This window comes from Microtus pennsylvanicus, chromosome 7 (genome assembly GCF_037038515.1).
Source record: "Microtus pennsylvanicus isolate mMicPen1 chromosome 7, mMicPen1.hap1, whole genome shotgun sequence".
NCBI classification, from domain to species: domain Eukaryota; kingdom Metazoa; phylum Chordata; class Mammalia; order Rodentia; family Cricetidae; genus Microtus; species Microtus pennsylvanicus.
In genome coordinates, this window is record NC_134585.1 from 114,054,406 (window position 1) to 114,069,692 (window position 15,287).

At 38.3% G+C, this 15,287-nt stretch overlaps 1 protein-coding gene across 2 annotated transcripts in view; it reads left to right on the forward strand.

Annotated features, from left to right (window-relative positions):
• Man1a2 (mannosidase alpha class 1A member 2) overlaps window positions 1–15,287 on the forward strand; it is a 128,996-nt gene that overhangs the window by 102,996 nt on the left and 10,713 nt on the right. For both annotated transcript variants that reach the window (XM_075981792.1, XM_075981793.1), the window contains exons 11-12: window positions 167–339; window positions 2,568–2,683. In XM_075981792.1, coding sequence (XP_075837907.1) covers window positions 167–339; window positions 2,568–2,683 — 289 coding nt within the window. The remainder of the gene's footprint in view (window positions 1–166; window positions 340–2,567; window positions 2,684–15,287) is intronic.

Below are 15,287 nucleotides of genomic sequence, written 5' to 3' on the forward strand. Positions count from 1 at the left end.
TCTGTGTTTTTAATACCAAATAAATAAATAAAAATTAAAACAGTAGGAAGCAAAAAACCCCCCACAAAGGATAAAGATTACTTCATACTTCTTCCTTTTAGAGAGAACAGTAGGTATTCTTTAAAACACACACATTATGTCGCCTTTTTTTTTTGACACATTACAGCGTTAAAACTAGGTCCTGAGTCCTTCAAGTTTGATGGTGCAGTAGAAGCTGTGGCTGTGCGGCAAGCTGAGAAGTATTACATCCTCCGTCCAGAAGTAATCGAAACCTATTGGTATCTGTGGCGTTTCACCCACGACCCAAGATACAGGCAGTGGGGCTGGGAAGCAGCACTGGTAAGTACACTTACTTCTGTTGTCTCAGCTGATTGGGCAGGGCTGCCCCTGAACCATGTTATCCTCATCCCGGTTACTTGGTTTCAAGAAACGTACGTTTTCCTTTCTCTGGGGAAGAAACTGTTCTCAGTTTGTTTGTTAAGCAGTTTAAACGAGCCTTAGACTCCTGTCTGCTCTCTATCAGTATTTTCATAGCAGCATTCACTCGCTATTCTAGTAAGGAACTATCAGGTGTTATTTAAAAGGCAGTCTCCCAATGCTGTTACAGAATAAGCAATATTATTTTTATTATATCTTTTTAATGTTTAACCACTGAGGAAAAAAGCATTGTCATATTAACCCAGATTCATAGCCTGGGAAGATGATTCTTTTTCATTTTACCTTGCATTCTAATAATTCTTGTGTGGACCAGTAAATTGCTTTTAGAAATAGGTTAAAAGACAAAAATGTGGCATACACACATAGAAGGAGAGAGAGAGAGTATTCAGAAGCAGGAATTTGTTATGGTTAGTAGTAAAGGAAGCAGTCCATTTACTCTTCAGTAGTCAACATTCACATTGAGTGTGGTAGTACCTGCTTTTATAATCCTAACCTTTAGAAGGCTAAGGTAGGAGCTGTCATAAGTATGAAACTAGACTAGGCTGCTAAGTGAGCCCAAAGCTTGCCTGGGCCTAAAATGTTCTGATATGACGATGAGCTAGTCTTTAAAACAAACAAAAACATTTATTTATTATTTGTATATATCCCATGAGTGTGCGTTCCTCTGGAGGGCAGAAGAGGTGGCGGATCCTCTGGAACTGGAATTACAAGTGATTCTGGGCCCTCTGATGTAGGTGCTGGGAACAAAACAAAACAAAACAAAAAAAACAAAAAAGAAGAAGAAAAGAAAAAAGGGAAAGAACTTGGTTAAGCACTTTTTGTTGTTAGCTAGCTTTCTGGTAGAAAAGAAGGCAGGAGAGTAGGGCAGGCAGCAAGAGCAGGAAGACGCCGCAGCAGGGGTGAGTGAAGTACTGCGCCTTCATTGCACAGTGCTCCGTGTTAGGCAGAGCAGCTGAAGAAAGAGCCTCCAGTGCTTTTGGCTTTTCCTGAAGTGTGCCATCTGCACCAGCAAGATATTCGGTGGCTTTGACTTAAAAGTAGAGTTGTAAGTAGATTGTTTTTGATTTAATACATTTGATTTATGCATGTTCAAGGACACACGAAAAAATATACAATAAGTATTTTAAATTCTAGTCAAGTATTAGAACACAGTAGTTAAGAGAGAACGAATTGCTCAGCTCAATTTCTCCATCTGAAAAGTAGAGCTGTTAACCTCCTAGGATTATGAAATTTAAATGCCAGAGCATATGAAGCTCTTCGAATGGCCTTCAGCAGATTGTTGACTCCTAAATAGTAGCCATTATTGTCTAGGCTTGTAGGTGTGCATTTCCTGCTACTTCTCACTACCTATGGTGCCTAACTAATTAGACTTGGGGATACAGTGTCTCAGAATAGAGTATGGTTACAATAAATATCTCCTGTTACCACTATTGTTTAAAGCTCCTAAATTTTTAGGATATTTGAATTAGTATTTGTTATTAGAAGTGGTCATTGAAATTTATTGTGTGTGTGTGTGTGTGTGTGTGTGTGTGTGTGTGTGTACTCATGTGTATGTGGAGTTCAGATATGTACCATTGCACTCTGCTTTTTTCATGAATTCTGGAGAGCTGAATTCAGGTCCTCACTTTCCAGGACAAGTGCTTTATTAGCCATTTCCTCTACCCCTATTACAAGCTAGCTTCTATCTTTGTGCCAGACAACTCCCTAATTCAGAAAGAATAGGTCAAATTTGACATTTAAGTCAGGAAAACAAGCTTATTGTAGAGAGATTATAGTATTAGGGAAAGACATCCCATTGCAAATTGTTTTTCCAGTATGAGAATATTTCTATTCAATAACACTATGCTTAGACTTAATATATTATCAGTTTGATCAATTTTCTTACAGATTTATATAAGCGTTTGTTTTTCTTTTTGATAGAGACAGGGTCTCACTATATAGCCCTGACTGTCCTAGAACTCACTTTGTAGAAGACCAGGCTGGCTTCGAACTCCCAGAGGTCCATCTGTCTGCTTCCCAGCAAGGCCATTATGCCTATCCTTTCTATGAACTTTTGAATGCAATCTTTCAATTTGTCCTTCAGAATTGAATTCCACAGAGTTAATTGTCCTCTCGGCTTTCCTTCACAGGCTATTGAAAAGTATTGCCGAGTCAGTGGTGGGTTTTCCGGAGTCAAGGATGTGTACTCCCTCACTCCGACGCACGATGACGTGCAGCAGAGCTTCTTTCTTGCTGAGACATTAAAGTAAGCAAAAGTGTTTTTAAGTAAGATATAAGGAGATAAAAACTGTTTCTATTACTATAATGTTGCTATTCAGGAATATATTGGGTAATGTTGAAATTAAATTAATCATATCATTCAACTCAAATAATTAGTTCTTTATGGTGACAACTTTTAAAATCCTGTCTTTCTGAAATGTAGTGTTCTCTGTAATCACGCTTTAGCAGTGCACACCAGAGCCACTTCGTCCCCATGTGACTGTAGCTTAGTCTTCATTGGTCCTCTGCCCCTTCCTCTTCCTCTCTAGGCTCTGGTTGCTACTGTTATCCCCCTATTTGGTCACCCTTCTTACATTTCACATATGAACGAGATCATACAGTTACTTGTTTTTCTGTGCCGGCATCTTTCCCTGGACATAATAATTTTTAGATCCACCCAGGCTGATAGAAATGACAAATTTTCATCATTTTTAATGGATGAATAATATTCCACTGTAGATATGTGCCACATATTTATCTGTTCATTAACACTTTTGTAGAGTAGTGTTGCTGTATAATTGCTAAATAATCAAATTGTGACTATATGTTACATGTAGTTTTTATGTAGTTGGGTTGGTAAATATTAAGCCCTGTCTTTAAGAATGACTGTAAGGTATTTTATAGCTATTTTATCAAATAAATGTTCTCTTCTGGTGGTGCAGATCTCTAATCCTAAAACTCTAGAGATAAGATGTAACAGGCTTTTTCTTTTGAGCTACCAACCAGCTCATGACTTCTTATTAGTTATGAATACTCAGCCTGGCTTAGGCTTTTTTCTGGCTAGCTCTCTTTAACTTAAACTAACCTGTTTCTCTCTATCTACCTTCTGCCTCTGGGCTTTTTAGCTTTCTTTCCTTCTATATATCATGCTTTCATTGCTTCTCACATCTGGCTGGTAGCTGCCTGGAATCTGGCTCTAGCCATGTCCCTCTTTTTCCCTCCTTCTCTCCTTCTCTCTTCTCTCCTTTCTCCTACTTATTCTCTCTGCCCACCAGCCTGTCTATCCTCCCTCTCCTGCCTAGCAATTGTCCATTCAGCTTTTTATTGGACCAGTCAGGTACCTTAGGCAAACAAGGTGAAACAAATGCAGCACATTTTTACAGAATTAAACAAATGCAGTACAAACAAATATAACACATCTTAACATTGTTGTTAACAAAGGCAGCAAAAACAAATGTAACTCATCTTTGCCTAGTTAAATTAATATTCTACAATAAGAAGACCTGAGCATTGCCAACCCTGGGCCATCCTGAGCTATATACGCATGTAACATATATAGCAAGACTCTGGCTCAAAAAATAATAATAATAAATCAGAGGATGGGGTGGTTAGTATCTTTATGTGAGATATTGTGCTCCTGTCCTTTTATGTACTTTATAATCACTTAAAGCATAGATACAATGGTCCATAACTACAAAGTTTTTGTAGGCTGAGGTAGAGCCAGGCAGTATGATGGTCTTCTTTGGACCCAGCTGAGTTCAGAATACATCTCTTAGGAATGATCATATATGTTTCAATGGTACCAAATGATAATGTAGCTATCATCAGCCATTCTTCCCATAAGGTTTTATATAAAGATACATGTAAACAAAAAAAGACAGTTTGGAGCTTATACTCAAAAGCCCAGGTGGAGCTCTGTAAATAGGCCTGGAGTGGGGGTAGGGGGTTATTAATTACATATGCGTGCTTTCTTAAAGGCATGCAAAACAATTATGTCTTTATATCACCAGTAGTTAAATTTCATGTTTATGTTTCTTGTATATTACACATGGATGACTTGAAAACACGTCATTTGCCTAGCACATGTTTACTGCCCGTCACCACTCAGCCACAGGGATGCACAAAGGACATGTGTCCTGCTGTACTCTGATGTAAACAGGGTTCACTTACGTCTGGTACGTTAGAGCGGAACAGTGGGTTATCATATTCATCCATATTGAATTTTTCTTTTATGAATACTAGTCTTAATGTTTTCCAATGTTTTTTAGTCTCTAAGTTAGTGCTGTTTCTGCTTTTCCTTTTAATACATCAGTATGCTGTGTGCTTCTCTTTTCTTGTTGCTTCATTCTACTCCTTTCCACGTCTTCATTATTCTAGATAGCTCATAACATCTGCTCTGGCCATGAGTTTCCCACCTCTGGGTCTTCCTTGTGTCTGCGTGTCCTATGTACTTAGGCCTGCATCTGTATCAAATAGTTGTAAGAGCACTGGACCTTAAGACAGAGTGACAGCTTTAGTTATTCAGTGCTGTATCCTAGCTCAATGAACATTCACAGTAAATTTTTGTGCTTTACATGTAAAGCTGTGGAATTTGACACGGGTTGTGGTAGAGCTTCCCTTTCTCCCTAGCTCCTACATGACACACACACACACACACACACACACACACACACACACACTACTGGGTATCAAATCCAGAGCCTTGTTAGCACAGGTTTGGCAAACATTCGACTTCTGATCTATATCCTCAGCCCTTTGCCCCTTGTTTCTCTTGCTACCTCTCATCAAAGCCGTCTAGGTTTGCCTTTCCGTATTCACATACATACACGTAGTTTTCCTCAGTTAAAAACAACACTGTTCTCTGGATAATTTGAGGGTTAGTTACCAGCATTTGGTATTTCAGCATGGCTTTCAGGAATGGATGAATCTGGATATGAGGGAGGTAGGGAGGAACTGGTAGGAGTGGAGGGAGGGGAAACTGTAATTAGAGTATATTATGTGATGGGAAATTTTTTTCAATAAAAACGGAAAAATATTTAAATAAGAAGAAAAGGGTATTCTACATGGTCACAATTCAGTTTTCATATTCAGAAGATTTAACAGTCATACAGTTCTATGGTATGACATATATTCCATCTAAATTTTTCCTCTATTATTTCAAAATAAAAAAAATATATATATTTTTTTAAAATACCAGTTTAAGATACAGTTTTACTGTATTTAGTTCTCATTTCTTTCTCTTTTTGTTTTGTTTTCTTTGTTTCTAGAGACGGGGTTTCCCTATAGCTTTGAAGCCTGTCCTGGAACTTGCTCTGTAGACCAGGCTGGCCTTGAACTCATAGAGATCCGCCTGCCTCTGCCTCTGCCTCCTGAGCACTGGGATTAAGGGCATGTGCCACAACCACCACTGGGCTAGTTTTCATATCTTTTTAGTCACCTTTAATGTGTGTGTGTGTGTGTGTGTGTGTGTGTATATATATATATATATATATATATATATATATATATATATATATATATATATATACACACCTTTCCAGACAGATTTTAGTCTTTTGCAAAATTAACACTTTTTTAAGTATTTGGATTAGTTTCTATGAAGATTATTCCTCAATTATATTCCAGATTGTTTTCTAATTGTTGGGTTTCACTTAAGTATCTTTTTGATTAATATTATAAATGATGTTTGTTCCTCATCCTGCTCTGTAAAGAGGCCATGATAGCAATTCAGTTATCATTGGTGCTTTGGGGTTAGCACATAGGTTAGGTTGGTCCTAAGATTGTATAATAATAAGCTGTCTGAGGAGAGATCTTTTTGCAGCAGTCTTTCTAGGCTTATCAGCATCCTTTGCCTGAATCAGATGTGACAATAGAGACAATAGAAGATGCTAGTCGTAGCTTCCTTTCTGCTTCTCAGAAGCTACAATGGCCTTCTCTCTCTTTTGCTTCAGCTCTCATCCTTGCTGGTGGGAATGCAAATTTTTGCAACCACTTTGGAAATCAGTGTGGCAGTTTCTCAGGAAACTGGGAGTCAACCTACCTCAGAATCCAGCAATTCCACTCTTGGGAATATACCTAAGAGTTGCCCAATCATATCACAAAGGCATTTGTTCAACTATGTTCATAGCAGCACTATTTGTAATAGCCAGAACCTGGAAACAACCTAGGTGTCCCTCAATGGAAGAATGTATAAAGAAGGTGTGGCACATATACACATTAGAATTCTACTCAGCTGTAAAAACAATGACATCTTGAATTTTGCATGCAAATGGATGGAAATAGAAAACACTTTACTGAGTGAGATAACCCAGACCCAAAAAGATGAATATGGTATGTACTCACTCATTAGTGGATTCTGGCCATAAACAAAGGACATTGAGCCTGTAGTTCACGATACTAGAGAAGCTAAATAAGAAGGTGAACCCAAAGAAAAACATATATTTATCCTCCTGGATATTGGAAGTAGACAAGATCGCTGGGCAAAAGTTGGGAGCACGGGGGTTGGGGTGGGGGGAAGAGGAGATAGGGAGAGAGAAGGGAGAAGGGGAGGATTGGGGGGAGCTTGGGGGAATGGGATGGTTGAGATGGAGGAAGGGTGGATATGGGAGCAGGGAAGAAGATAGCAGTTAGTGTTTTAATTACTACAGGTGGCAACTGATTGACATGGCAGTGACACAGTGGATTAAGGGCCATTTTACCTTTCGTATTTCCCCATGGAAGCTGTCCTGTGAATTAACTTGTGATGGCTTTTTTCCCTGAAAATTCAAAGGGCTCTATGCTGTTTTGTTTTCTTCAGTAGTCCTACGTTATTTATTATGTGTGTTGATGGTTTAACAGAAGACTGTATAACCATCAGTATCATCAGTTAAAGTCAGTAGATCCTTTAATACTTCTTTTCTTAAAATTCTCATACTCTATGAATATAAATTACATTCAGTATGTCAATAAACCCCATTTATTAATTTTTATAAGAGAGCCATTAACAAAATAAAGTCTTTTGGAGGAAAAATAGTTGTTTAACTTGAAAACCATGAAGGAGCTGTAATGGAAGTGGGGTATTTTAACTAGAGTTGATGCTAAAATCAGATGAATTGATGTTTGGGATCAGCCATAAAATTGTACATGGAGGTTTCTCTCCCTCTTGCCAGTTCCTGAATAACCACTCAGAGGCTTAATATTACTTACAAATGTTGGCCAGTGGCTCAGATTTATTACTAGCTAGCTCTTACATTAAATTAACCCATTTCTATTAATCTATGTATTGCCACATGGCCGTGGTATTACCTTATTTTCTACATGGCTTGCTTCCTAAGCAGCTGACTGGCATCTCCCAGACTCTGCCCTTCTTCACCTCTATCTCTGCTTGGATTTCCCGCCTTCCTTGCCATAGGTCAAAGCAGCTTTACTTATCAACCAATGAGGACAACACATATTTACAGTTTACAGGATTCCACAGCACGAAGCTGATGGTGGAATATCGTGCTGGGATTACCAGCTCAGGTATTGAGTGGTTCAGTGCAAGGAGATTCAGTAAGAAGGGAAAATAAAAGATAGCATTAACATTCCCAGTGTGGGTAATTATGAGGATTGTGATAAGAGTTTAAGAAGAAATACATTTTCAGAAAAAATAATTATTTTTAATAAATATTTTGAAGAGGCAGTTCAAAACAGAATTTTCAAAGACTGAGAATAAAGAGTAAAGAAGGCATCTGTATAATCCTTTAAAGTTGTCTCTATACCTAATAAGTTATTTCATTTCAGTTTGGCCAACTAAACACAATTCATTTATTTATACTTTCTTGAAAGCCATTAAAATGACTAAATGACTGTAGAACACTAGCTAGTGAGGTAATAGAGGGCAGAGACAACTTCTGACAATACATGTTTAAAAGACAGAGCAGAGCAGAGAAAGCTAACTGTATTGGGGGAGTAAATTTGAACAAGCTGAATTGATAAATGATGGGCACTTTCAAAAATTGAAAGAGGGGGTAGGGAATGTTTATGTGGGAATATTAGACTCTTATTTCCACCCTGCCTAATCTTTGTCCATCTGAATAGAAGAAGATTTCTGATGAGAGAAACCTCAACTATAGAGGCTGTGGACTTTGAGGTAACAGGCACCGCTAAAAAGACTTTCTTTGGGGAATTTCGTTAGCTCATAGAAAGAAAAAAAAAACCTTGATACTGACACATGAGATTCCTCATCAAGACAAAATAACAATGTCCTCACCCACTGCCCAGAGTCAAAGTCCTAGTAAACACCAACCTGCCTACTGCTTCTAATCAGCCTTTCAGTGTCTTGCTTTCAAGTGTTAATTAGCAGCTCTGGTTTAGGAATATTTGTCATACTATGAGACTGTGTGTGTCTTTTCTCAATCCTTTATTCTGCGGTAATGTCTGTCTTTGAAGCTGAGATGTTTTTCCTGTATGCAGCAGAAGGATGGATCTCGTTTTCGTATCTGTTCTGTTAGCCTTTGTCTTTTTATAGGCAAATTGAGAACATTGATATTAAGAGATATTAATGACCAGTGATTGTTAGTTCCTGTTATTTTTTGGTTTTGTTGGTGGTGATGAGTTAGGCTTTCATTGAATTGCAGCTCAGTTAATATTTATTTGGACAGTTGATAGAAAAAACATACCCATTGAGGTTACCTCTCAAGTACTTTTTCTGAGTTCATATATATCTAGCATCAAGGAGCTAAGAGAAATCAGAGGTTAGTGGGAAAATATCTTCTTACTAAATTTATTGTTAAAGGAAGCAAGGCAGCAAAGTTACTGGCAAATTTGCTCTATTGTGTCTGCTACCACTGATAATAAAGTCAGTCTCTGGGGCAACAAGTTTGTCTGTAAGTCTCCATGTCTAAAAGTCAGTCTTCTAGTATTTGAAACTCAAGTGCTTTAAATAAATTCACCAGAATGAATCATTTAACTTTTTCCTAGAGGTTAAGAGTACAGGTTACAATGCTAATTAAAGTTACTGGGAAACACTGGGGTGACACTCTTTCCCCACCCTTTAAATTGTTGCTCCCTGCTGGGGCCATTGCTTTCACTTCTTTGCTCTTGAATTAGATTTTCACTCTGGGTTTGTTTCTTTTTTTTTTAAGTCTAAATCATCAAAGTATAGAAAAGATGTAAAATGTGAAGCACTTCATCTAACAGGTACTTATTGCTAAGTGCCTGGTCTATGTTGGCTGTTGTTTCCATGCAGCAGTGTGTCAAAGTCAGTGCCGTGAGAGTAGTCCTCTAGTCCTTTTACCCTAACGTCTCTCCTCCACTCTTCCCTAACTTACAGTTGCTGTGTTGATAGCCTGCTTATGAAGACATGCCATGCGTGCCATCTGTATCCCGTCATTTGCTTTCCTACCTCTGCTCTGTCTTATTTGCAGTGTTTCTTCATAATACAGATATGTTGACTTTATCTGGTTCTACCAGCAGAATTAAGTTTCACAACCAAGAGTCTCCTAAATTCCTCTCTTCTAAAGTCTACCACATGGCACTCAGCAAAACGAGTGTTGAATCTGTTCAATAAGGCTGTGCTCTGTTATGTGAGGTAGGAGTTGAGTGTTTGCATCTCTGGTCACTTACATGATTTTTAAAAAGATTCATTCCTTTGTTTGTTTATGTGCATTGGTGGTTTGCCTGTGTGTATGTCTGTGTGAAAGTACTGGATTCCCTGGAACTGGAGTTAAAGACAGTTGTTAGCTGCCATCTTTTTGCAGAGGACCCAGGTTTTGGGAATTGAACTTGGGTCCTCTGGAAGAGCAGCCAATAGTCTTAACCACTGAGCCATCTCTCCAGCCCCCAGTTACATAATTTTTAATTGTGTGATTTTATCACTTCCAATTATACTTTTAAGACATTATCTGATTATTCTATCTCCTATTTTAAGTTCTTCCATACCCTTTTTTAACCCACTTTTCTCTATAGTACCTGCCTTTTAACATAACATATTTTCTTTTTTGTTGTTTTGTTTTTTAAAAGAGGGGTTCTTTATGTGCCCTTAACTGTCCTAGGACTTGCTCTGTAGACTAGACTGACCTCAAACCAAAAAAAGCATTCTCCTGCTTCTGCCTCCCGAGTGCTGGGATTTAAGACATGCATATGCCACCACACACAGCTTATAAAATAATTTTCTAAACATTATCAAATTAGAATATAAATTCTTTGGAATAGATAAGATTTTTCTATATTTTGTTTATTATTTTAAACACTGAGGCTTGCACATACAGCTTTAATATTTAATCTATTCCAGATGAAGACCTGAGTCACTTGACTTCCAGGGGACAGCTGAAAACAATGTCAGTTATTGTTATAAGGTTTTATAAAAACAGGAGTAGCATTAAGAGGACAGTAGTCATGTCTTTCCCTTGTTGTAGGGAGAGGGCCCACTTGTTTGTTCTGGCCGCCCAGCTAGATTAGCCCCAAAATAACCACATAGAAACTGCATTCATTAAAACACTGCTTGGCCCTTTAGCTCTAGTTTCTTATTGGCTTATTCTTTGATTTAACCCATTTCTATTAATCTGTGTATTGCCACGTGGCTGTGGCTTACCGGGAAAGATTCTAACCTGCGTCCGTCTCAGGCGGATGATCCATGGCATCTCTGACTCTGCTTTCTTCCACCCAGCATTCAGTTCTGTCTCCCCAACTACCTAAGTTCTGCCCTATCACCAGGCCCAAAGCAGGTTCTTTATTCATTAACCAATGTAAACAACACATAGAAAGAAGGTCCTCCTACACCATTTCCCCTTTTCTGTTTAAACAAAAAGGAAGGCTTTGATAACAAAATAGGTATCAAGCAAGAACTACAGTTACCATATTTATATCTACTTTATCTTTTATCATCACTGAGGAAAACTATTCTTCAACTCCATCAAAGACTCCAGAAGGATATATTACCTAAGTAAACAGTAAGTGCATTGTAAGCCACTTCTGAAACTCTAGAGATGACAGAGACATCTCACTGCCTGGACAGTCACCCAGAGTTTCTCTGTACTGTTGGGGCATCCATCTTCAGCCTACAGGCCGGTAGTATCCAGCAGACCTTTCCATGAAGCAGGAAATTTCAAAGACAGTTCAGTCACTTTCTTCTGTGTCCTGCAGAATGTCTCGCAGACTTTTCATGAAGCAGGAACCCCGAAGGATCATCTCACCTTTAGGCAAGTTCAGCAGTCATTTCTCTGTGGGTCCTGCATGTCTAATCAAGCAGTCCAGGCAAGAGCAGTTTCTTGCCCAAATGGCTAACCAGCTCCATAAGAAGCCTCTTCAATGCCCATCTTCCTCTTGAAGTAGCTGGTGCTGCCAGGAGCAGATATGTCTCACTGTCGTGAAAAGTCCTAAATTTTTAAAACATTTAAATGCCATATTCTGACGGTCTCTGAAAGATTTGAAGAATACCTATCTAACTGAAATGTATCTCTATACATCTAGAAAATCTAACTAACATGACTACAAGCTTGACTATTATAGGTGATTATTTATTAACAATCTATATTTCTTAATTATACATTCCATTTTTTAAATGAACTACACAAACACTACACCTTAATCGAAGGCAGAAATATACATATAACAAGATTGACCTTAAATTTTTATTAATAAACCAAGATCCATACCAATGTAAATTATTCATATCTATACCATATCTCCGTTTAAATGTAAGTAAACATTTATAGACAATATTTCAGAATATGGGCGTAGTTTTTTTCTCCAAACTGTTTCCTGCTGTATGGGGGTGCTGTTAATCAGGTCTTTCATAGTGTATCCTGTTTGCTAAGTTTATCTCAGTCACCAGTTGGGCAAAGTAATTTTTTGAGGGCGTTCATGGCAACCTTTCAGGAGGCCTTGGTCCATGAAACCATTTTGGTGTAGAAGAAATACACAGGTTCTCATCTTCTGTGAAAACAAAAGAAGAACCTCTTTTCCAAAGGACCATATCCTTAGACCCAAATTCTGAAGTCAAGATACCTTTATAATATACATGCTGGTTTAGCTTAGCAGCCCATACAATGAAATGTCTCTCTGTACTTAGCTTCTTCACAGTCAAAAAAATTAAATAAAACACAATAATATACAGAATCCAGATTCTCTGTGATTTTCCATTTTTATGTGGCTTATTTTATTCCTTTTAATCTGTGTCTGTACTTTGTCTCTTTAAAGACTTTTTTAAACAATTTACCTTTTAACTCTCTATACTCTTTTTCTTCTCTCTCCGAAGCCTACGTACATTTATCCAACACTGACCCATTTATAGATTTTTTTTTGTTTGAATCTGGCCTACTATGTATCTGTAATTTTTTTTTTTTTGATCAGAAGCGTTTCTTAAAATGCTAAGCAGCTTGGTCTCACTGACCCTGGGTGCTGGCTCTGCCTCTCTCAGGTTTTAAATACCGTTCACCTCAGCTCTAGGACTGCTGGGTGGGAGCCATCCTCACCACCTAAACTCTGGGTAACACCATGCAGCATATAAACACCCCCTTTATTTCGAGTGACAGCTAAATCTGCCACGCAGAGCACTGCGCAGCCTAGAAACATCTCTGTATATGGCGGCGGGAATCCACCATGCTCTCCAGCCTTTGCAAGCCTAGTAGACCTGATCCTGATGCCCCGCCCTGGCAGGGAGTGCTGAACCGTGGACATGATCTCAGCTACTTTCCTCCTGACCCTAAGTGGACACATAAGTGGACCTGAGCCCACAGATGCCATGGAAATGCTCCATAGCCTGAGTTCATGCTGGCGGCATGGCCCACCAGGAAGCCACTGCTATTGCTGAATCAGGAAAATCTCTCTTAAAGGAGCTATGGCACACCACCAGTAAACAGTAAAAAGCTGTGTTAAACTCTTTTTTTTTTTTCTAGAATTCCTTTTTCAAGCCCTCTCAGGTTTTATGTGGATTTAGTTGACCACTTTGGAGCGCCAATTGTTGTAGGGCCCGCTTGTTTGTTCTGACTGTTTGGCTAGCTTAGCCCCGAAATAACCACTCAGAAACTATATTCATTACCTGAAGCTTATAATTACCCACCTACTGGGGTGTGGCCTCTTATACTATATGCACGGATGCAGAACCTGTGTCCATCCCTTTTTCTCCTTCCCCTTGTTTTTTTTTTTTTTTTTTTTTTTTTTTTTTTTGCCAACTGCTCATTCGGATTATTTGGATTTGATCTCCATCCACCGTTCAACAGAGAATCCTCATTTGTGAATTTACTCCTAAATAAATAACTATCTATTTCTCAAAAGGGGGGCATTGGATGGGATAATAAATTGGTATGAGCTTACTCACACTAATAATAATAGTAACAGAGTGAATACTTGTGAGTTACTATTTATAGACAATTAATTTGTATAGATTCTTGTATATTGATACAAAGTTAAATTATATTGAATATTTTATGCATGCATGCTTCTACCTCTGTTTAAACATTTTTTATATATTGATATATATTTGTCATATTGCAATGTACATTTCTACCTTTGATCAAGATACTTATACATTGTTTACATTTTGAGGTTATTGATCTCATTTATTGCAGTTGTTTATTGTCTTAGTCTTTAAGTTATATAGGTATTAAGAATTATAGATCAATAGTCATCTATGTTTGACTATAGTTAGACTAATCAGGTTCTTTAGTGATATAGAGATTATATTCTGCATAGATAGATAATCTTCAACCACCTCAAAGAGCTGTAGAAAATGACATTTATATAACTTAGAGTTCTGTTGAAGTGAGACACAATTGCTCCTGGCAACACTGATCTATTCCCTAGAGAATGTTGAGCACCGAAGACACTCCACTTGTTGCTTATTTTCTTTTTGGCAAACTGGCCTGTAGGCAAAGAAATGCCCATGCCTCAACCACTGACAAAATACATAATATCTGGAAATGGATAAGCAGCACTGTCAAATCTTGCCAAGACAGGGTAAGATGGTTCTGAAAAATTTCTTGCCTTTGAAAATGGTCTGTCGGTTATTCTAGGCCTTAGCCAAAGTTGGTTGCTTCAACATTGCAAATGAGACTTTGGGTGATTGCCCAGGTAGCCAGTTGTTTCTGTCATTAGTTGCACATTTTGGAAGTGGCTTGATTGCACTTCCTACTTACTAAGTAATATTATTTCCCTTCTCGGATCTTTGATGGGGTTACTTTCCTCTCATGACTTGGCCAAGTTATTTATTATACAAGACTTAAGCTAGTTAGAATGGGATATTTGTTTTTATTGTATTTAATTTTGTATTAGGCTTAGAACTTTCTTATTTAAACAAAAGGGGGAGGTGCTGTAGAAAGACCTGAAGCTTGTAATTACCTGCCTACTGGGGTGTGGCCTCTTATACTATATATACAGACGCAGAACCTGCATCAGTCCCTTTTCTCCTTCCCCTTACTCCTTTTCGCCAACTCCTTGTTCGGATTGTTTGGATTTGATCTCCATCCACCGTTCAAGCAGAGAATCCTGATTTGTGAGTTTACTCCTAAATAAATAACTAGCTCAGTTCTGAGCTAGTGTGGGATTTCTTTTAAGCATCCGTTCATCACTTGTCCGGTCACACTCCCTGGCTGTGGCTTATTGCTGGATTTAAAACCAGTGCTCGCAGTGACTAATAATCAGTAGAAGAATTGATAAAACTGGAGGCGGGATCAGCTGTGAAAATCAGGGAGTCACCTGTGGGGCTGTTTTCAGTAGAGTTGAAGGTTCAGACGAGCTGAAGAGGGAGCACTAAAATAATATAACTCTTGTTAGAAGTTAAACATGTAGGGGACCTACAGAAGTGGCTCTAAAGCGGGAGCATGAGTCTAAGTTGTCTCAAACGATTCATCACCAGGACTTCTTACTAATAGGTCTAGAGTGGAGCTTAAGAGTTTGCAGTGCTAGCAAGG